Genomic DNA, 24,771 nt, shown 5'->3' with positions numbered 1-24,771 from the left:
CCAGTTCATGGCCAGACATTTCTCGTAGTTGTAGACGCCTACTCGAAATGGTTAGAGGTAATCCTGATGACCTCCACTATGGCAGAAGTGGTCGTCAAGGTGCTACAGAGACTTTTCTCCATGCTCAGCCTGCCCGACGTCTTGGTCTCTGACAACAGGTCCCAATTCACGTCCATGCAATTTGAGACCTTCCTAGCAGCTCAGGGAATCAGGCATGCCCTGGTCGCCTCATTCCATCCGGCCTCCAATGGTCAGGTGGGGAGAATGGTTAGATCTGCAAAAGAGGCCCTCTCTAGGATGGGCACGGGAGATTGGTAAACACGGGTTGACCACTATTTGCTAATTCAGCACATCACACCCAGTGCCCCAACAGGGAGAAGCTCCTCCGAGCTTCTCATGGGTCGCCAGCTAAGGTCCCACTTAGACCAGCTATACCTCATCGCCTCAGACTCCCAAGCAAGATTCGGACATTTAGTGTAGGGGATTCGGTATACGCCCACAACTATGCCGGGGGAACTCTGTGGATTCATGCCACAGTGATAGGCATCACCGGCCCTCACTCGTACCTCTTAGAGCTCGAGGAGGGTAGGAATTGGAGAAGGCATATTGACCAACTCTGTGGCCACTTCTCCAACTCTACTCTTAGACAACCAGAGGTAACTCCTGCACAAGTTAGTCAAAGCCCTACCCAAACGGAGCAAACACTCACTCCTTCTACGGCCAACTCAAACCCGAGGGTACCGGGAGACTTATCTGGTTATGTTGCAGGCCCGCAGTGAACTACAAACAAACTGACTCTAGAAGCTCCAGCCGCGGCCTGTGAAAGGTTCCAGGAGCTTCCACCAAGCAGAGCTGTGGAGCAAACAGGACTATCCGACCTGTCCAAGGAAACCGCTCCTACTAAACTGCGCAGGTCAAAAGCTCGCCTACCTGTGTGACTATGTTACAAGTAGGATTGTTCCAACCAAGAGGGGAGGGGTGTTAGATATTAGTTCTAACTACAGTGGTTTTCACCAAATTTAATCCTATTGGTCGAAGGGTCTGACAGCTCCCTATAAAAGGGCTGCTGTCAGACTCAACTTTCGCTGGATTGTACTCACTTGTTGTACTTAAAGAGCTGTTTTTACCATTAAGCCTGTGTGTGCCTATCCATTACCCAATCTAATACAATCATATTTTCCATGAATTATTGTCAAAATTAGCCAGAAAGCAGAAATGGGGACAGGGTGGGTATAGGAGTAAGGATTATATATTTAAATATTTAATAAATGTAGCAGCTGCTACAAAATTGGGTGCAAATTTGCCATCTAAGCTTTGAACCTTTTGTACATGTGTCAAACTTGCTAAAGCATAGATCACAATGCTACGTTTGCCATTTTGTAAATGTTTGACACACCAGGATATACCTAACAAAATACCCATGAAATTATATTATGGGTGTTTGTGTGTATGTGTGAGCATATGTATGTGTGTGTTAAAAAGACTTGGTTAAACATTCCAAATTGTTTGCTAGTATTTCCTACCGTGTATTGGTGTTCGACCCACCACCATTCTTCCTACTTCCTTCCAGATGGTTCTTTAGAAAAAACTATCACTGAACCCTACAGTAACCAAATGGAATTACTTCGCCTACTGTATCACTAATACCAGTTCAGAAACTGTAAACCTTTACATCCCATATTCTTCCTGTTCTTCCATTTCATAGCTACTTTGTTATCTTAAGTCAATATTATTGAGTTTTTCATTCAAGCAAACAAGCAATATTATCAAGCAGAAACATTCAAAATGAATCTATTTTATTTTTTAAAACATAGACAATAATGTAAAGTCTTGAATTTAAACTTTTTCTCCCCTTAAGTCAGTTAAAGATGGAATTACTTTAAATAATAATAAGAAAACCATTTCTAAACGGAGAATGTATTTATTAAAATGACAGAAAATGTAGGTTCGTAATGAAGCAGCTATGACCTGTGTTACAAAGTGCTGCTGATGGAATTTGAAATAGCAGTAATTATAGGACTAACTTTCCTGTTACTTTTTAAATGCTAGAGTAGTTGCCTCTTGCTTCTAAGTCAAAAATTCCTTTTTCCCAAAGCGGTTTATTTGAAGATGTGTTGGAGTCCATAATTACCAGCTCTTTCATGGAGTGAGCATGTTAAGGTTGTCAGAGAGGAAACTCCATGCTTAGGGTACTGATGGCACGCGTCTTCTTTTAATGGCTAATAAATGAAATTGTTCAAATGTATTGCTGGATATTTTCATGTCTTTTAAAATTAGGCTCATACAAATCTAAGCAAAAAGGGGAAATCTGAAATTCTCTCTCAGGAGGATAAAAAGGCTAGTGTTAATAATTAACGGGGGAAATGAAGTGGAGTCAAATTAGCCATAATAGAGCCCAGAGTGACTGTTAAAGTTAACCTCTCATTATCAAAAAGCTCATTAAGAAATGAAGAGGTGAAAATCCTACTATGATTTTTCTCTCATTGAAGCTGGCATCAGGGAATATCTTTCAGGGTTTGTTTTTTTTAACAGTATTTTACATGAAGTTAATCTTCAGTCTTTCAAATGTAAATTGTTGTCAGCTGCATTTTGTTCTCCTCCACAAGTTTCAGCCTCCACATTTTGAATCTGTGAAGAATTTCTAGATATATGAATAAGCTACATTTTTCTGTCTGTGTTTCCTGGTTATGTTTCTTCTTATGGACTTAAAGACAGAATTCTAGATATATCAGTCCTGGATTAACCACTAAGTAATATAAATTTGTGTTTAGGGGGCATCAAGGGAAGGGAGGCCCCACATATTTTTCCCCACCTCTGAAGACCTGAAACTCTTTCCCAGTCACACTCAACTTTAGTCAAATATGTTGTAATTGTCCTTATCTGCCATATTTGACTTAACTCTACATTGTTACAAAACCTTTTGGGGGGGGGGCATGGTGAGTAACTAAAATGTAGAAGTTGGGTTTGAGGTCTGGTTGGATATCACATTTGTTTCTGTTTCATAGTGTGAGAATCTTGCTTCCATCCAGGACCACATTGTTGAGCTGTGCTTAGGGCTTTAGGTATCCTTAATCTAGCCCAGAAGCATATGCATGTATACATGTACATATATAATTTATATTCATATGTTTTAATATACATCAATGAAGTCAAGAATCAAAGTATTCATAAAGCTGAATAATAATAAGAATTTTAGTCAGATCACTAAAATTTCAATTGCCCTGATCAATTATTTTTCTAGATTGCATGATAGCAATAGCAATAGCAATAGCAGTAGACTTATATACCGCTTCATAGGCCTTTCAGGCCTCTCTAAGCGGTTTACAGAGAGTCAGCATATTGCCCCCAACAATCTGGGTCCTCATTTTACCCACCTCGGAAGGATGGAAGGCTGAGTCAACCCTGGCAACACATTTCAAAATACAAACTCAGCCCCTATAATTTACCAAATTGCTAATGTTTGTTATTTACGTAATACAAGCAACAAAAAGGACAACAACTCTTGGATAGATTCAACCTTTCCAAATATCTAAATAGAGATTGTGTAAAAAAGCAATTTGGAACCTTTTGTTTATCAGTTTTGCCTTGAAATTAGAAGCAGCAGCCTAGCCCCATTTTGTAATGTGCCCCAGCCTTTCCTTCATATTTTTGTTCTATAGGAGATCTGCTTAAGTCACAATATGTTTTTACAAATTATGCCTGAGGGGATTTATCACCAAGTAAACAGATGTACAATTCTGTATCTTAATCTTCTTTACCATTAAATACTTCCTTGTGAAAGCTTAAAACAGAAACAAAAAAAAGGATTTTTTTTTAATTTTGATTTTCTTTGTTTCTTGTAAGATTCTCTAGCTTTCATTAAGCTATGGGAACAAGGGACTGATTTACCTAGCCAAAATGCTATTCAATCAAGAGATGACAGTGTATAAGGTACTTTTTTAATTAGCAGAAAGATAGCACACATTGTGCAAATTCATTGGAGTTTGCGGAGGGCGATACCAGTGAAGCCCTTACTCAAGGAAAAAGAGTGGCAGCAGTAACTACCAAACTGTTACACCAAGATAGGAGTTAGAATGTACAGCAGTGTGCAGCAGCTGCCAAAAAAGCCAACATAGTTCTAGGCTGCATAAATGGAGGGATAGAATCAAGATCAAGTGAAATGTTAATACCACTTTACAATGTCTGGGTCACACTTGGAATACTGCATCCAGTTTTGGTCTCCATGATGTAAAAAAAAATGTGGAGACTCTAGAAAGAATGCAGAGAAGAGCAACAAAGATAATTAGGGGACTGGAGGCTAAAACATATGAAGAATGGCTGCAGGAATTGGGTATGTCTAGTTTAATGAAAAGAAGGACTATGGGAGACATGATAGCTGTGTTCCAATATCTCAGGGGATACCCCAAAGAAGAGGGAATCAAACTATTCTGAGGGAAATGAAGCAATGGGTGGAAACTAATTAAGGAGAGAAACAACTTAAAACTAAGGAGAAATTTCCTGACAGAACAATTAATTAATGGAACAACTTGCCTCCAGAAGTTGTAAATGCTCCAACACTGGGAGTTTTTAAGAAGAGATTAGATAACCATTTGTCTGAAGTGGTGTAGGGTTTCCTGCCTAGGCAGGAGGTTGGACTAGAAGACCTTCAAGGTTCCTTCCAACTCTGTTATTTGCTTTGAGACCAGATATCTTTTACTACATACACCATGCCCATTTTTTCCATCTGTAATAAAATTAATAAAGTTCCAGGCAATTCTTTTTAATCTTTATTATTTTTTTTCTTTAAAAAACATTAGTTTTGGTATAATTCATGAACATTTATTTCTGCTGATCTATTATTGTAACAAATAAAAGTTGTGCAAAATTTTTATATGAAAAATACAAGGTAATGGGTTATATTTGGTGTTTTGGAGATGTTGCATGTTGGGAAATGAAATATTCTCACTTCACATAATTGTATACAGTAGGTGTTTGGGCAAGTTTTCCTTCTTTTTCATAGATGCCTAAAGAAAACCTTGAATTGGATGGGTTCTCTATCTCATTATTCTCTTCTATTTATTGACCTTGTCCCTGGTACCTAAATAATAGTTTATTAGGTAGCTTCAGAAAACTGATGGGGGTTTTATTTGCCACAAATGCATTCAATAGAAAATATTCATGTAGCAATATATTGTGTAGATCTATACAATGTTAAGAGTGAATGTATCCATGATATTTTGTTTGAGCAATAGACAATTCATTTTCTTGATTTTGAAGGATTTTTATATCTATAAAGTAGATTTAAAAACATATAAAACGATTTCGAAATTATCTCATAATTATAATGAGAGATGCCACTGTATAGAATTTTACGTGTGACTAACGGTCAAGCTTTAAAATGCTAATGTTAAATGTTATCCTAACAAATGTCTAATGAACAAAGTTACTGTTTGGATCACGTGTTGTCTTGTAATAATTATTCCTTCCTACTGGACCATATGGAGTGATTATAAACTTCACACTTTGATGCACATCTGTTTACTTGGTGATAAGTCCATGCAGGAATATCATAATTTGAAGAAAAAAAACTACATACATTCACTTGCAAATCTTTATGAATCTTAATATTGTTCCTTTGCAAATCTGCATACACAGATTCATTAATCTATTTTATAATTCAGTTTGATGATATTCTATCTGATATAATTAAGAGATTTTTATATTACACAAAAAGTTGGCAACAGTTTTCAATAGCAATCAAGAATTTAATCTCTCCAAATCACTGAACTCATTAGACATACTTATCTCTCTTTCATTAGCTAATGGACAGTGTGATTTAAAATATTTGAAGAAAATATATAGGAAAATCAATGAAATTCTAATATGGTCTTTGATCATGATGATATAACTACAATACGTAGGAGTTAATTCAGTTATATTAAATATAGGAACTATGAGAAAGACTAATGTCTACTATTGCAATAGGGCAGGAGAGCTAATCTAGTCTGTACAGATAGTTCTCAATTTACAACCATTCATTTAATGACTGAAGTTAGAACTGCTGAAAAAAGTGATTTATGAACATTTTCCATGATTGTTGCAGCATCCTTTAGGTGGTGTGACCAAAATTCAGATGTTTGGTAACTGGCATATATATGGTTGCAGTATCCCGGGGTCATATGATCACCTTTTGTAACCTTCTGACAGGCAAAGGGAAAAGGAAAGTTGAATGTATTTAAGAACCATGTTATTAACTTAAAATTGCACTGATACACTTAACAGCTGAAGAAGAAAGGCCTAAAGTGGGGCAAAACTTATTTAACAACTGTCTTGCTTTGCAACAGGCATTTTGGGCTCAATTGTGGTCATTAGTTTATAACTCTTAAATCCCTTTTTGGATAATTTTACTGTTTTAGCTATCAATATAGATAAATCTATCTACATATAGATTTTTGTATTTTTTGCCATGTATTTGACAGCCGGGAATGTCTACAGAGTAATCTGGCTGCCAGCAGTTGCTAGTTCATTTAGTTCATGCTGTCACTCTATCCAGAGTGCACCACGAGGAGCTTTACATTCCATACATGTTAATCATTGGTGAAATTCATTTTTTTAAACTACCGGTTCTGTGGGCCTGGCTTGGTGGGCGTTGCAGTGGAAGGATACTGCAAAATCTCCATTCCCACCCCACTCTGGGGTCGTATTTGCCTGTTCTCTGAACTATTCAAAATGTCCACTACCGGTTCTACAAAACCTATCAGAACCTGCTGAATTTCACCCCTGATATTAACATATATCTGCTAGTCAATGTACAACTTGCTATATATACTAAATAAATAAACAAATAAATTCCCATTTGTCGCTACTTTAAAATTCAAACCACCTGGATTGCTAATTTTAATATTTGAACAGCCACATTCTTAAAGATTCTGATTCATACAAACAAAGCATTATTTAACATACTCTGAGATAACCCACTTATTGTCATTATTGCTCACAATGTCTTATTTAAGAGATCCATGAGATCATTTTCTGGAAAATAGCCCAGACTCATGCTAAAAAATTTAACATTGGAAATGTTTAACAATTCCAACTGCCCTGAAGAAAAGTGAATGGTGTTCTTGAAAAAGAGAGAGTAACTTGTGAGCTGGCATTAAGGATTAGATTAAATATAAAGATAGATACCATTTGACTGTGATGTAAAATACAAAAGAACATGTATCACAGGTCTGCAAAAAAATTTTTTTTTGAGAGCTCTTTTGGTTATTCCACGTAATCTTTATGTTTTTTGGTGCGCTGAATCCAAAAATGACCTCCATTTTGTCATAGGACATCACATTTCCTGACAATTTAGGTAACTATATTAAATAAGGCAATACCTCAAAATAAATGGAAATAGCCTTATAAAATTAAAGTTTTATGACAATATTTTCATGAAAATCCTTTTTTGAACTGAAATGAGCTCACCTACAAACACTAAACTCGATTCTTCTTCCTTGTGAGGCTCCTCTTGGTGCATTTACGCTTGTGAGTAGCATCTCGAATGTCTCTCTGAAGCATCCAACAGTAGTCTGCCATCATTGTAACGCTCCATTTTCCCTGGTATCTCCTTTCCATCTCTTTAATGTCTTGGTAGAATCGTTCACCTTGTTCCTCACTCACAGCTCCCAAATTTTCAGGAAAGTAGTCAAGGTGGGATTGGAGGAAATGCACTTTCAAACTCATCAGGCAACCTAAAGCTTGAAATGCTTTCAGCATTTTTCTGACAATTTTTTTGTAGTGAGGATCTTTGTTATTGCCTAAAAATTTCTGTACGACTTCTTTAAATGCAATCCACCCTTCTTTTTGAGGATCCATCATGGTATTGACAAACTCTTGATCAACTATAAGCCTTCTAATGTCTGATCCAATGAACACACCTTCCTTCAATTTTGCCTTCGACAGGCATGGAAACTTGGTGACCAAGTATTTGAAGCATTCTCCATCTCTTGGAAGTGATTTTATGAATTGCTTCATCAATCCCAATTTTATGTGGAGAGGTGGTAGAAGAACTTTATGGGAAGGTTCTCGGAGGACTTTTTTTCATCAACTGTTAGTACCCTCGGCTGCCAACTCTTCTTGATCCAGTGATTTTGTCAGTCTCAACTGTCCCATTGACATAGAAAACAAAGGTATTTGGTATACCCAGCTTGTTGCCCGAGCAGCATGCACAAGACCTTCAAGTCCCCACACACTTGCCAACCATGGTCTTCATATTTAAGTTTACAAATAACCAATTCCAAGTTCTCATAGGTTTCCTTCAAGTATACAGAATGACCTATAGGTATGGAAGCGTAAAAACCATTGTGGAGTAAAACTGCTTTGAGACTTCTTTTTTGAAGAATCTATAAAAGGATGCCATATGAATCATATTGGATTTTAAATTGACCCATCAGACCTTCGACATCGATGCAATAAACCAACTTGTCTTCCTGGGCGAAGTAAGGAACAAACTCCTTTTCACGATGTCTGAACCATGAAGATGACACTCCTGGCAACAATAAATTCCTGCTTTTCAGCCTTGATCCGAGTAACTCAGTGGCATCTTTGGGAAGATTCAAGTCTCTTACCAAATCATTCATCTCCTCCTGAGAAAACAATTTTGGTCTTGTATCATCTTCAAAGTCAGAACTTGATTGATCATCTAGTTCAGGTATGACTTCACCTTCATCGGAGCTAGGTATGTCTTCCAAGGTAGCAGGGGGCTTGGGTACTGGTATATCTGTGCCATGGGGGATGGGACGAATTGCTGAGTGAATATTGGGGTATGAAATGGAATGCTTCCATTTGGAATTAAACCATTTCACATCACATGAACAAAAGTAATAATCATCACTATGGTTCTTTTGTCTCGCCATAACAGAAAGATTTTTTCTTACCCTTGAACCAGTTTCAGAGGTACTCAACACACCGTTTGCACACTTTATGAGGCGCCCAAACTTTATCTTGATCTCCAATTTTTAGTCCAAAGTATGCAAAGCATACTTTTTTCACAAATTCTGCAATATTCTGCTGTTGCTTCAAACTGTATATTCACCACAGATGAAACAATAAACTGTTTGGTGAATTAATACACTTTCATGGAGCCATAACATAACGGTTGAAGAATGACGAGCTAACATGAATTGCGATGAAAAAGTGTGAACAGCCTAGAACCAAGAACCTGATGATGATTTGTGCACAAGTGTGGCATGCAGGAGAGAGCAACTCTGTGTCTGTAGACGAAATATCACAGTGCTGGGCATGCTCCCTGCACTGACTGAAGATGTTGCTATCTGCCCTGTGTCTCCCTCCCACTGGATTCTTCAGGAAAAATTAACCCCTTCTACCATTAGAAGCACAGACTTAAAACTTGCTTAGCTTATGTATATATTGCTGACCATCAGATTTACAGTGCTATATTTTTTTACATAACTCGGACAAACCCTTTAAGGGTTTTTTGGCATTTTATATCTTAAATGCACTTATGTGAATTAATTAATAGTAATTTTGACTTTAAATTTGGGTTAAAAACCCATAATATAAAAAAAATACCAAAAATTTTAAAAAATTGATAAATTTGAAGACAATTTTGCATGTTGTGGCAAATCATGACATCTAGGAGTTTTTTCAATATTTTATTTGTTTTCAGCACACCAAAATACATGGAAATTAGATGAAAATAATCAAACAGCTTTTTAGTCGCAGACCTAATCTCTTTTGAATAAAAGCAGCCACATCTTTCTACATAACTTGGAAAAAACCATGGCTACTTCAATTATTTGAAGAGAGGCACTTCATATATGTTCTTTCATATTGAAAAATACCTTTTTGAAAGAATTTTCACAGAGCAATCCTTATGTTGCTTATGTGAGCAATATTTTAGCTTATTTATATTTAGCTTTTAGCTACCTGTTTTATTCCCTAGAACCATGTCTTAACAGCAACATGTGCCCAGGAGGCTTGATTAAAGCAAATTCCTCCAAGGAAAAAGGTTATCACAGAGCATTTCACAAAATATTCAGGAAGCTCAAGGTACTTTCCAGTAACTATTTATCTCTATGCAAATCTGCCCCTTCTATATTTTCATCCCAACATTTTGAGCGGATTCAAAGTTTTGATATCCTGACACATGTTTCATCACTCACCAGTCCCCATTGCCTAGGTCATAGTAATTCCCTCTGTGCACATTACATCTTTCCAGATAGTTCAAATTATGATACCTTGAAAGACCTCACTAATGTGTTAGGTCTCTAGAAGGACAATGCGGAATGATAACTGATAACATGGCATATAGGCCTTCCTGCAGTTACTCCCTTTCCCTGAATCCTAATGTGGAAATTTGACCAAGCAAGCTTCTTGTTATTTGTAGTGACTCTATGGGTTGTCTATCTTAAATCAATAATGTTTTGCATTACCTGTAAAAGCTGTGATCTATTGTTTTTGAAGGAGTTGGGTGTCACAGACTCAAACCTTTGGCCTTTGGAACATAACTTTAATTTATTTTCCAAATGTTAAACATAGTTTTTTGCATCTCTGTTGCCTATTTTGTTAACTGGCAGTAAGGACATACATAAGGCATACCTAATACTAATTTCCTCTTACTATTTTCTGCCAGTAAATCAACTGCGAAATTCTTCTATTTTGCAAATCTGGAAATATTTTAAGAAGAAATTTTTATTATACTATCAGGAAAACTGCGATGGGAAACTTTTTTACCTAAAGTACTGATATAAGAAGGCTGTTTTATTAATGTGACCTTTGAAAGACTTAGTTATATGTGATAAACATATATAATCACACAGAATCCTATCACTATATTAATGATGGTGAGTTAACACTCTAATTAAAGTTGTTGAGTAGAAGGCCAGAGGATAACTCCATTAGTCAAGCTAGAAAAACAAGTAAAGGAGTTGCAGGTGTGAGCTGCATATGTGTGCTGCATATTTTACCTAAGATATGTTTTCTTTGGGTCTTGGTTCAAGAGCTGCTGTGGAACTAATGGAAGGGTTAGATTGGGGGAGGGGGAGTACCAAAAATGATAGAACACCAACAACAAAAACGATGGGTAGTTGCTTGTGTTTAAGACATGTATAAGAACAACCATCTGTAGTACCTGAAGAAAAGTCATCTGAATCTAATTCAGGTGCCTTGATAAACTTGATTTCTTTGCCAGTGGTACTAATGAACTCAGTCTGAATTACTATGGCTGATTCTGTTCCCCACTTTGCAGCTTAAGTACAAATGCAATTTAACTAGAATTCCATGTTGATGCTAAAAAGTCATCAGTAGCCTATATATAACACAGTAGCTGCTTTTCATTTTAACCATAATTTCAGTGGAATGAATCATTGATTGCAATCCTAACATCTTTAATAATAAATCCCCCTGAATACAGTGAATGAATATCAGAGGATTGTAGTGCTACAGTTGGGGAACCAATGCATTCTCCTTAATTCCTTCCTTTCTCCTTTCTTCTCTTTATTCCAAGAGTTAGTTGTCTGGTCAAGTAAGCATGCTACTGCTATGCTAGTTGCTTAAGGTGAAAGTAGCATGTATGGAATCTCGCCTTCCAGGTTGCTGAATTTTCATGCTCAGTGACAATATTTTAAGATATCATATAACTATCTTAGCTGATGTGACCTCTCTACTCCAGAAACCTAGAGATCACCAAGTTGGGAAAAGCTGATATAAAGGTCTTAGGATAGATCTCTTTGACTGTGTAATATGATTTTGGATCATCAATCCAGCACCAGTTTTTCCTGTCTTTCCTGATTAATTAGAACATGTTTTTCTTCCTTGCAGCCTGTCCAGAGAAGGAAATGGGAAGGAGGGGAGAAGTTTCTGTGAATGGATCTGGATGTTGGGGAGAGGATAGGCAGATGCCAGGTTGGAACCAAGGTATTAAGTGAAGCTTCAGATCATCTGGCTGCTTGGACGAATGTGTTGGTCTGTTTGGATGGTCTTTAGCTTAATGGAGGAAGGGCATCAGAGAAATGTAACATTCAGGATAATATTTGAGTGGTAACAGACATGAGAAGATAAAGTGGGTGATTGAAATGATTCTGCATTTCAGTCGTCCTCATTCCACTAAGTAACCAGTGCTTGGTCTTCAAAACATCAAGGTCTTTGTTTGCCTTGTCTTTGTTGTTGCCTAATGCAATGTTGATCTGTAATAAAGCTTGCCTGTTTGTGATTTAATTGTGAATAAGAAAGCCAGCCTGTTATGAATTACCAAAACCTGTCTGGACAATGAGTTTGGTGTATGGTATGGGCCATGATTCTGGGGCAAGGATGGTGGAATGGCTATTGTTATTTGTCAGATTCTGCTGACTTCCAAGAAGATGATTGTACAGATAACTTGAGGTGAGATTTTATCTGAGAAACTGTGTTTTAGGGATCAGATGAGTGTGCTACTCTTATTGCTTCCTGCTGCATAGATATGGCTGAGGTGACAACAGAGCTCTCCAGTCTTATGATCCTAAGAGATTTCAATTCTGCTTTCTCTGGTCCTGGTTTCGCAGACAGCTCAGACGTTCATGGCAGCAGTCCAAAACACACTAGAGGCAGTCCTCACTTAATAATCACAATTCAATCCTTAAGCAGTATAGTGGATAAGTGAAACATCACATGACACACTCACCCCAGATACACACACTTAATGACATCTGTTCCACTGCAGTTGTTAAGCACACTACCTGTGGTTGTTAAGTGCAACATCACATGACCGCAATTTGTGATTTACTGCCTGTTTTCCCACTGACTTTGATTGTTGGAAGCTGACTCTGAAGGTTGCAAAATGGTGAACACATGATCACAGTTTCTGTCATTGTAAATGTGGGCTAGATGCAAAGTGTATGAATTGCAAGCATGTAACTGTGGGGATGCTACAATGGCTGCAGTTTTGACACCCAGTCATAAATCTACTTTTGCTGTATGTTATATGTTTGAACTGTCACTAAACAAGGCATTTAGTAAGCCAGGCTACCTGTAGATCTATTTTTTGCCTTAGGGGAATGGTAACATGATATATTATCGTGATGACAAACCTATGGCACACGTGCCAGAGGTGGCATGCAGCGCCCTCTCTGTGGACATGCGAGCCGTCTCCCCAGCTCAGCTCCGCCGTGCATGCACATGTGCTTCCTGCCAGCCAGATGGTCTTCAGGTTTCTGCCACGCATGCGGGGGCACATGTGGGGGGCGGACATGTGGGGGCATGCACGCATTGCATTTTGGGGCTGCGTGTGCAAGCTTTGGTCACTCGGTCTGGAAAAGGTTATCCATCATTGATCTATTATTAATTTATATTACCTTCAATCTCTTGTCATGAAACGATTATTCTCTATTGGCCTTGCAGTTTTCTGTCCTTGCTCCTCACCACAGGAAGAAGGCTTGTTTGAATAGTTCACTCAGGCGTCTACTTGTTCCAGCAGGACTGTGGAGAGAACTTGAGTTAATCCTGAAAGTCTGAAGTGTGGTTCAACCAAAGCCCCAATAACTATTTGGAATGAGCAGTTTGCAGAGGTCTTGGACTGGATCATATCTGTGTGGATTTTCTGTGTTCATAGATTTCAGAAAGCCCCTGATTTATGGAGGAATATATTTATGTAAGCTGCCTTGAGTCAACATAAGCGAGTAGGCAGCAATATAAATTTTCTAAAATGAATAAATAATTCCAGGAGATGAAATTATACAAGAGACATCTATACCACTGCTGGAAAAAGACAAAGGGTAGGACTAGCTAAGCAGAGATTCAGTCCTTTGTTAAGGACTGCCATATGGTGATAAAAGCAATAAACTGATTATTTTTCTGCTATTATCTCCTATGCAGATAACTGGCTGTTAGTCTTTGTTTAGTGATTCGGTGCTCCTTAAATTGGGAGCCCCTGCAGGAACTCTGGTGGCATTGCATGAAAAGTTTCAAAGGCAGATATCTGTCAGCTGCAGTTATTAGGATTTGATTGGAATTGGATTCTGCTGTTATAAAGAGCCAAGGAGATGATCTTAGAGAAACTATGGAGATATAATAACATAAAAGAGAGGAAAAGAAAAACATAGCTTTTCAAAATTTTGTTCCTAGAGCCTACCTTAATATAGTTCCAATCAAAATTGAATTTATTTTCTGACCTGCCCTGCTTTAAAGAGTAGACAACTAAGCAGGTTCTATGGAGAAAGTTAAGGGATAATCTTGCTTGCCTGGGAGGGATTTAAACTGTTAGTCCTGAGGAAATGGATAGGGTTGTTCAGGCTATGAATGGTGCTGTTCAATAATGGCAAATATCTGTAGCTCTGATGTAGGTTCATTCTCCCAGCTTGTAGGTTGGTTTTCAAACATTTCATTACCAGGCTAGGTAACATCTTCAGCAGAGTTTAGGAGATGTTCTTCTGTTTATAAGGGCTTTAGGTGTGGGTGTGTCCAGTGAGGGTCTTGTGTTGGGTCAGCTGTGATTCTTGTGATGGGTCTTTTGATAAGGAGATTACATCAGGTCAGGGACATTGGGAGGTGAATTGCTGGTGTGGGGCTCCCAGTGAGCCTGACCTGATGTAATCTTTTTATCACAAGACCCATCACGGCTCACTGATGTTACCTAGCCTGGTAATGAAACATTCAGAACAACCCACAAGTTTGAGAACAAACCTTCACCCTTATGGATTATGCTTCCTGTGTTTTAGATCCACATTTCACCTGTCTGTCAAGGCCTCCTAAGATACAATGTGGTTGAACCCATGCAGCAGTAAATGCTTCTCTGAGAAAATTTGCTTTGAAGGAAGAAGTGGGCTTAACTCTCCTTAAGACGCATTTAGTAGATGCAAATACCTGGAGAAATTTCACCAGGTCTCCAACCTTCTTTTCCCTTCCCTTTTTGGGAAAAGCCATGGAGAGGGTGGCGTGGCAGGCTTACACCTTCAAAGGTCCTGGAGAAAGAGGATTATCTAGAGTTTTTTCACTCAGGTTTCATCCTGGGTGATAATACCAAAAGTGCATTGATTGTGCTTGTGGATTGCCTCTGATAGGCACAGAACTAAGGTAGTGCTTCTGTTCTGGAATTGCTAGATCTCTCAGACATATTTGATACTATCAAACATGGTATTCTTTGGGACCAGTTCAGGTCCTGGAATGTGTCAGGCAGTATTTTTTGGTGGTTCTCCTCACTCCTCCAGATCTGGTTCCAGTCACAATTGATATCCTGATTCTCTCCCTCTTTTATTTAACATCTACATGGAACTATTGAGCGAGGCAGTCTATTGAAACGAAGATATGTATGGTCAGTAGACTGATGATATTCAGCTGTAAATTTCTGTCTTGGTTCCATTAAGAGTTCTTTCCCAGTGCCACGAGGTTCTAGAGGTCTGGATGGGGAAAACAGGCTTTGACTCAATAGTACAATAACACAATGAGATAACTTGTGGATATTTCATTTTTGACTCAGAATGGACTGTTCTTCCCTCAGATAGTCACTGCATAATGTCCTACTCAGAGAGCAACTGGCAGTGATGGCCCGTAGAGTTTCACACATCTTCATCTTGTTCTCCAATTCTACTTCTTAGAATGGGAAGTTCTATTCCCAATTACTCTTGCCTTAGCCACTTCCCAGTTGGATTCGCAATAAGCTGCCCATGAAGAGCATTTGAAAGCCTTAACTGGTTCATAATATTATGAACCATGGTATGCCCATGTGATACCTCTGTTTCATGGACTACACTGGCTCCAGTAGGTTTATGGGTACAATTCAAGATGCTAGTGGTTACTATAAAACTCCACAAGGCCAGATTATTTATGGAATCATTGTTCCCCAATTATACCTGCCTTTCCCACCAGATTTGACATGGTGGGTGTAGAAAGTTGCTTCTCTGAAACAATGCCAAATAAAGGAACCCACAAAGTTGCAGCATCTGCTCTATGGAACAGCATTCTTCAAGATGGAGACTTAGCATTCTTAAAAGCTTCGAATACAAGACTTTTTTTCAATCGTTGAGGTCATCTTAGTAGAACCCAACATATATGGCTTGATTTGAATTTTAGTTTCCAGGGATTATGACGATGTTGTAATATTATTTTATTATTTCTTGGATTTTTTGCATGTACCCAGAGTCACAAGATTTTGATGGGATGCAATATAAATTTAATAAATAAATAACTACTTCATTTTTTTTAAGTCACTTTCTATAGCTGTTTTTCCTCTCTTCAGTTTTTTCCCTGATCTTGTAATATATTTGTGTTTCTTTACTTACCCATATAGCTATATGAAAATAATATATTAAGATTAATATATTATTATATTAATAATATATTAATAATTAAGTACTTACATCTGAATTTCCTTTGTCTGCACAAATGTTCTAGGTAGAAACATAAAGTATAATATTTAAATATTTGCATCTCACTTCAAAACTATCTTCAAATTCCAAATTAATGTTCCATTTTTAAATTTGTTTTTGAATTGGATTACATTTCATCTCCAGATAGTTTTATGTTTTGGAGGGGGTTTTTTAAGGACTCTTTTATTTTGAAAACATAGCTTATTACTGTCATTGATCTACAGATGTATAATCCTACTCATGTTTACAGCAAGGTTTTGTTGAAATGAATTTGTTTTCTCTCAGCTGTGCATAGACATGCATTCTTTAAGAAGTGCTTAGCCATTAAATCCAGTTTTGATTATGTTTAGTTTACCCATGACAGTTTTTACGAAACATTACCTTTTTTTATCTTAAGCCTGTATAAATGTGAAAGAAGTAATCACAACTATTTGCACTGTTTTTGTTTTGTTTTTCAAGCACTTTTGTGCAATGGAAAGTTTCACAAGCATTTGCAGGAGCTTTTTGTTCCCTTGGTCATCCGCTACATTGATCTCATGGAATCATCCATTGCCCAGTCCCTTCACAGAGGTCTTGAACAGGAATCATGGCAGCCTGTCAAGTAAGTGTTTCTAGAAAGCCTACACCAACTGCACCTATAATATCTTTATTCTCACTTTGGTTTGCTATTCTCCTCAACGTTAGTTTTTATATATTATTTTTATGGTCTCCATGCACTGTTTATTTCTTCACAGGACCATCACCAACAGTCTTCCCAATGTAGCTCTTCCAAAAGTTCCAAGTTTGCCTCTTAATCTTCCACAGATACCTAGTTTTTCTACACCAACATGGATGGCTTCTTTATATGACTCCACGTGTGTATTCTTGACTGAACTTTGAGTGTCTGTATATGTCTCAGCTCTGCATGGCCTTGCTAGTGTCATGTTGTACAGCTGCATTTGGACCGCATGGTGTTTGTGATCATTGGATTGGAAATTAGAGTTTTTTTGGTTGACAGCCAAGCATGGAATGTCGTTGGATTGTGCTTTTTGGTGTATAAGATCTCAGTAGGATATTACTTAAAATTAACTAGGCAAAGGTTTGTTGTGATACACTTAGCAGTCATCCCCTTAATTACATAATTGCTCTTATTTAGTTAATAAGCAGTGTGGAAGCACTTTAAATTATTGTACTCAAGTATGTTGTTTTTTTTTAATGTCAATAGCTCTTTGTGTTTTGGCGTGTTGTTACTAATCCACTGCATGTGCCAAATAATTTCAGTAGCTATTGGTTGTATTATTTTTATAAGACTTTTATAGTCTTCTTTTATTAAGGCACTTCCAGCATTAATAGAGTTCAATTCCCAACTAATTAAACTGCAGCCAACTGAGATTCCATCTCTCTTTTTTTTTACAAAACAGAATCAGATAGCTTTCTGTATTTTTAAAGAGCAACTTTATGATTACTGTATACATTACAATTATGTTAGATTAGGAAAATGCATTCAGTAAACTGAACAAAATTAGCAATATGTGAAGAGAAACTGTTGGTATCACCACAGACTTCCAAACTTGTACTAGTCAAGGGGCATTGTCCAATTTTTATAATGTTTCTTTTTTTCACTAATTTCTTTGTGAGAGAATATGAAATGGTGGAAAATAAGGGATGACTATTTAAAAGGTAAAAAAAAAAATCTCAACGTTTACACAGTTGTATGATTCAAACAAGGCAATCCCAACATAAAAACCTTTCCTGGATGCATCCAGAAGCATTGTACTCACTAAGACCTGTCATTTAAATGTACTGTATCCACCATTTTTTTTAAAAAAATCAGTATTTTACATTTACATATAATTACTGGTACCAGTATTTTTTCTGTTGTGTATTGTTTCACTCCCTGTAATTGATGATTCTATTGTTTATGTAGCTATAACAAAACCATTCATGCCTAGGAAAGGAAAATTAGAAATTACAGCACTTCCAGTAGTACACAAAATGTCCAAAACAGAATGAACTCATGAAGAGGTCATGGTTGATTAGAACATTATGGTGAAGATCACTGTATTTTACATTTTCATGCTTTCTTATATTTAATTCAAGAACAGACAAAGCAAGCCTTCATTCATAAGATTACCAATTGTATAAATGAATATTTGAAATAAATAGATAGGTGGGCTGATTTGGATCAGGATCCTTGAATGTGAAGTAGAGGGACTTTAACCTTTGCCATGTTTCAATTTGATTCAGAAGTACTATGCTATTTTTCATGGTGATCAAAAATATTTATCAAAGGTCAACCTGGTGAAGTTTAGAAAGTGGCTACACCATTGAATAAACAGTTCCATCTGTTCCCATTTTTATTTTCTGAGAATGACTTATGGGATCTATAGTATATTATGTTTAGATGAAGATGACATTAGATATTAACACTCTGCTTTCAAATATTTCTGTTTCCTATATAATTGTTCTAAGTTTAAAAAGTGAAATAAAAAATAAACTTTTGAATTAAAGATATTAAGCATATTTGCAAAATATAGAACGTAAGAATTGTGTACTTGTATTACTTATGATAATGTAAAGTCTTAAAACCATATTTCCCTATCTATTGAAAACTTGAAGAAAGCAACTGAAATAAAGATTTGGGCAGCATTGAAAGCAGTTGCAATTTTCCTCTAGTAGTTATAGATTTCTCTGACTCCACTGATTTAGATACTAAAGAGTGAATTCTCAGTCTGCAGTTCAAGAGACAACAAAATATCAGCTCCCTGTGAGTAATAGTTATGTCTCAGTCAATCTAGAAGTTGGTTCTGGTTGTTTAATTTTGAGATAGCGTCAGCAGCTAATGAGGATGAGGCATTGGAGGTTGCTATCAAGCAGAGTCAAGATGTAGTCTACAGCACATTTTTGATACTCTTTCCCTTCTTGGAAACAACTTGCCAAAAAAAAATCAGTGCTCAATCTATATATCATCTTGAACTATCCTCTCAGTATTCCTGTTCCTGGATTCTGTGAATTATGCAGCAGTAAACATAATTACAAAGCAAGCAACTTCTTTTACATTCTTGTATCTTTTTTGAACTCTGATTAAATAGTTAGAAAATATCTCTGCCTCGAGTTACAGCATGCCAATGAAAATTCTCATGCCATGCTTGATGTTTGCCTCATTCTAAGACTTTCATAAGACAACAATGAAGCTAATGAAGCCATTCAAAATTGCAAATATGCATTGACTTCTAATATATGGCTTTTATATCCACAGGAAATATTTATTGGAAAGATGAGCCTGAATTCTTAGTACACAAAGGTCAATATGATTTCATAGTTATAGTGCAGATCTTTTGAGATTGCAGCCCTGGTTGGAACATAGCAATTCAAGGATAAAGTTGGATTTAAAAAAAATAAAACAGAAAAGGAAAACAAGTGTCTATGGAGATGCTCAGTTATCCAGGTCATGGTTGTCCAAAACCAAGAGGCAATTGGACTTTCACTTCTCATTAAAGAAGCTTCTTCAGCTCTGACTGGATGGTGGGGAATGAAAGGATTTCTATTCCTTGCAGACAGAGAGGACAGAGAGGATCCTGGTTTGAAAGAGGGGTTAAAGGGGCTATCTATGTCAAAAGTGAACAGCCCTCTCACAACAGAGGGGAGGGATAGACATCATCCCTCTCCTGTCTACAGCACAGTTCTTTAAGAAGTTCCAAGAAGGCTCCATAGCCTTTTGCATTACTCAGGTGATCCTGAGGGCACAGATAAATCTTCAAGTGGCTTCAATGACTTTTAAAAGAATGCAAATGACTAGACATCTGCAAGGAATATAAATCCTTCCATTCCCCGCCTTTCAGTCAGTTCTGTAAAAGCTTCTTGAATGAGAAGGGAAACATCTTCAAAAAAAACCAAGGAACTCCAGTTGCCTCTTGAAAAAAACTCCTTTGGTACAAAAAGAAAACAAGTTGCTTGATATATTCAAAAACCTCCAAAATAGATTTGGCAATATTATGAAGAACTGTTTACATTAAAATAAATGGTAGAAATAATTTTATTGGCATAGATTTTCCTCTGCCCAACTAAGAAATAGACAAACCTCCAGGAAAAGAGCACCCACAAGCCCAGGAGGCAAACTGTTCCATTGATTAATTCTTAATGTAAGGAAATTTCTCCCGTTTCTGTTTAGATCACTCTTTAATGAATTTCCATCCATTGCTTCTTGTCCTACCCTCAGTTGCTTTGGAGAATAAGTCAACCCCCCTCTTCTCTGTGTCTGCCTCAGATACTGGAATAAAACTATGTTGCCCATAATCTGTCTCTTCATTTGGCTAGACATATCAGAGATTCCCTTAACCGTTCATAATATAGTTTACCCTCCAACCAGTGGTGAAATTCAAATGTTTTTACTACTGGTTCTATGGGCATGACTTAGTGGCCATGTGTAGTTTGGTGGCCGTGGCTTGGTGGGTGTGGCAGGGGAGGGATACTACAAAATCTTCATTCCCATCACACTCTAGGCCAGCCAGAGGTGACATTTGCTGGTTCTCCAAACTCCTCAAAATTTCCGCTTCCGGTTCTCCAGAACCTGTCAGAACCTGTTGGATTTCACCCCTGCTTCCAACCCTTTATTATCTTTGTTCCTCTTCTCTGCACTCTTTCTAGAGCCTCAACATCTTTTTTGTATCATGCAATCAAAACTGGACATGGTATCCTAAGTGTGGCCTCACTAATGCAATATAAAGCTGTATTATCACTTCTCATGATCTTGATGCAGTCCTTCTGTTAATTCAGCCTACGACTGCATTGGGTTTTTTGGCAGCTGCAGCATGATGGCATACTTAAGTGGTGGCCCATTAGGACATCCAGATCCCTCTCACAGTTACTACTGTTGAGCAAAGTACCACCTCTTCTATACCTATGCATTTGGCTTTTCTGCATGAGTACCAAACCTTATTTTTCACACTACTGACTGGTTAAGATTAAGTCTTTTACAACAAAAAAGTGTGAGTTCAGTCATGCAATTATGAAGAGCAGTATGGAAGAACTGGTTTCAAGCTTGTGATTAAAAATATAAGGAATAATATTTCTTCTGTGTGAGATGAAATCTTCGGGGTCACATATATTTCACTCATGGAAATTTACATTATTAACATATTTGAGAAATCCTGGAGAATGAGTAAAGGTGAGATGAATGAATACAAAAATGATATCATTATCCTAAAGAAGAAATCCAGGAAACAAACAATTTTTCCCAGTTGGATAATTTTCTTAATATATTGTGGGAATGCTGTAGAACAGGGGTGTCAAACTCATGTTCTCGCAGCATGTGATGTATTGGGACTTTTTCCCCCCTTCACTAAACTTGGCGGTGGTGGGGTCAGCATGTGATGCAACCAGCCTGGGGGCCGCGAGTTTGACACCCCTGCTCTAAAAGTAATGTATCTTACTTTTAGCTTTATTTTGCTGAATTATAAGTTTGTGTTAAGAAAGAGATTTTGATTGAATTGGAATGAGTTATCTAATGGGGGGGGGCACAAGGTTCACTCCTAATTCCTTTCATCATCTCATTCTATTTTATTCTGCTTTTGAGCAAAACATATTTCAAATATTGTGCCCAGTTTGGGTATCAGTTTTTAAATATCACAAAAATGGCAATAGGTTCAGAGAAAGATGAAGATGATTAGGGAATTAAAAACTTAGCACCATGAAGAGAAATTGAATTAACAGGAACTGCTCAGCTTTGAAAAGATGAAGTGGATATAAGAGTAAGGATATGTAACTTCTTCAAAATAAATGTTTCACAGTTCACCTTCCTAGCTGTGTATGCTCATAAATACAGGTAATAAACATCTACAAAAACTGGAAAAATACATGGCTGCTTTAATGATTCTAAGAATGGTGTTTGCTCATGCTCCAACACACGGTGAAATATTATTTTTCAGAAGGATAAAGTAATGTTACGGAGAAGATTACCTTCTGTTTTATATTTCTCCCAAATGAGAATGTTACCAAAATATTCATAACACTTTGACAGGGAAACCAGAGAGATTCGGGGGGGGGGGGGAGTGGCTTCCCTTTCTTGAATGGACATTTTAATTTTGTGCGTCTCCTAAACTGGGTTGTTTAAATGGCCTCTTATGATTCTGCTGTATAATCACAAGTATCTAATATCTGGAAACTGTCAATTGTCTCAGTAGAGAGTGATGCCTATATTCAGTTTCTTTTATCATGTACTGTATGTTTCAATCTTAATGAATCTATTAGTCCTTGGAATTACAAAGATTTCTTCTTTTTTATATTTTTAATACACAATTTACAGAAAGTACTTATTGTTTGATTACTTGTCTTTTTTTTTAAAGTAAAATTCAGATCAATAAGCCAGGGATTTAAAATTATCATGGAATGACACAGATGTAGATAGCCTTTCTAATTTCTTCAGAATCATATTGGATCCTCTCTTTATGTAACATGTCTGCACACAGACCTGAACCGAGCCTTGTACACATTTTAAGCAATTAATTATAATACTGCTCTTGTGGTGGCATTTCTATTCACAGAAGTGCTTTTCTTCTGTGCATGGTTAGGAGCAGTAAATGTGTGTTCTTACCTGTCATTACAGTCTCAGGAACATAATTACTTTGTTTTCAGTTGTTTTTGCTGGCCACCTCTTTAATGGTACATTTGGGCCATTGTGTATTAAGGTGGAAGAGGTATTAAGAGAGCAAAATGCTATGTGTAGTATTCAGTGTTCTTTTTGATTGGTCCCTTGAGAGTCTAGTGCAGAGGATATCTTGGCTAGACGTGAAAAGCATGCTGAATTAGAGTTGTCTGAGGAAAACACACTTGGAGGCAGGAGGGAGTTGGAACAATGTGTTGTGAAAGAAAGCAAGGGTATATAATTAGCCAGGAGAGAAGTTCTCTTTCAAAGATACTCTTTCATTTCCATTCAGTGCTCACTTTTGCAGTTCTAAATAAGACCTCTGTGCTAAATCAGAGGCTTGTTTGTAGTATCAGTAATGTAAATGGTCAAGTGAAGTAAGAGGAGACACACATTCCTATGGGTTAATAAGTCCAAAAAATGAGCCAACAAATAATATTATAGTTATGAGCTATATTTAGCATGATTTGGAGCACTGTAGTGCAGTGATTAATAACCTATCACACCAAATCAGTTGCCAGGGATCTGGAATTAGGCAGAATCAGTAGTCTCTTAAAGGCATGAAGTTACACTTTGATAATCTGAGTTCTTAGTTAATAAATAGCCAAACTTTGAAGTGGAAATATTGCTTCAAAAATGTATCAAAAGCTCTATTAAAAGATCAAAGCTGATCTAATTTGTATTTGCCTTTCACAGTTAAATTAGGATATTGGTATGATATATATACATACATACATACATACATACATACATACATACATACATACATACATACATACATACATACATATATATATATATATATATATATATATATATATGTTATATTTATGCTGATAAATAAATAAAGGGAGATTAGTATAGATCTATTTCAAGCTATTTAGCTCTCATCAGCTAGCCATACCCAAGTTTTTGGGAATCGAACCTGTGCTTAAGTCAAAAACTTGGGTATGGCTAGCTGATGAGAGCTAAATAGCTTGAAATAGATCTATACTAGTCTCCCTTTATTTATTTATCAGCATAAATATAACAAATATAACAAAAAAGGCAACAGTAAAAAATATTGGGTTTCTGTCTGGATGGTCTCTTGTGACGAGCCTAATGACAGAGAATGGAAGTGTGACCTTCCTCCCATACTTGGGCATACCAGGGGTTGTGACTTTAAGTATGTATATATATATATACATACATACATACATACATACATACATACATACATACATACATACATACACACACACACATACATACATACATACATATACATATATATATACATACATACACACACACACACACACACACATACATACATATATATATTCTGACCCCCCTCTGTACAGTGAGTCACGCCAACACAAGGTTACTGTTAGCCACGCTTTATTCACAGTAATTACTCACAGACAAGACTTTGGCAGCACCCCAGACTCCCACAGATAAGAGCTTCTCCAGCTTAGTAAAACGGTTGTGTCCTGCAAAAGGTCTCCTCCCAAAGTCTCTTCTTATATACTCTCTTGGGAGGAGCCAAATCACAACCACCTGGGCTCAATTATCTATGTCTCCCTAATTGCTGCCTGCGCTTATCCGCCCTTCTCTGACTGGCATCCAGGACCAACTCCCTTTGCTCCTCCTCACTGCTTCAGGGCCTGACATCAGGGACAAACTCCCTTTGGCTTTCACCACTGTCCATGCCTCAGGGACCTTCTGGTGGCCAACCAACCTCTCTGGTCCCTGCTCGGAGTCTGAACCCTGCCCAGGGTCCTCCACATCCTCCAAAGCCGACTCATAGGGTCCCTCGCTATCAGAGTCTGTCGGCAGCTCCAACGGCTC

The 24,771-nt window shown here is 37.2% G+C and overlaps 1 protein-coding gene across 11 annotated transcripts in view; it reads left to right on the top strand.

The window, feature by feature from the left end:
- The window catches only part of CADPS2 (calcium dependent secretion activator 2), a 375,792-nt gene that overhangs the window by 283,940 nt on the left and 67,081 nt on the right, over positions 1-24,771 (top strand). For 8 of the 11 annotated variants that reach the window (XM_087723665.1, XM_087723666.1, XM_087723671.1 and 5 more), the window contains exons 19-20: positions 16,779-16,920; positions 17,054-17,173. In XM_087723665.1, coding sequence (XP_087579791.1) covers positions 16,779-16,920; positions 17,054-17,173 — 262 coding nt within the window. The remainder of the gene's footprint in view (positions 1-16,778; positions 16,921-17,053; positions 17,174-24,771) is intronic. The other 3 variants (XM_087723670.1, XM_087723673.1, XM_087723672.1) reach the window with 1 other exon arrangement.

The sequence above is a fragment of the Thamnophis sirtalis genome, unplaced genomic scaffold (assembly GCF_051295495.1).
Source record: "Thamnophis sirtalis isolate CommonGarterSnake01/CBP01778 unplaced genomic scaffold, rThaSir2_p1.2 scaffold_9, whole genome shotgun sequence".
Classification (NCBI taxonomy): domain Eukaryota; kingdom Metazoa; phylum Chordata; class Lepidosauria; order Squamata; family Natricidae; genus Thamnophis; species Thamnophis sirtalis.
The sequence above is the reverse complement of the archived record's forward strand: the minus strand, read 5'-3'. Positions and strand labels throughout refer to the sequence as shown.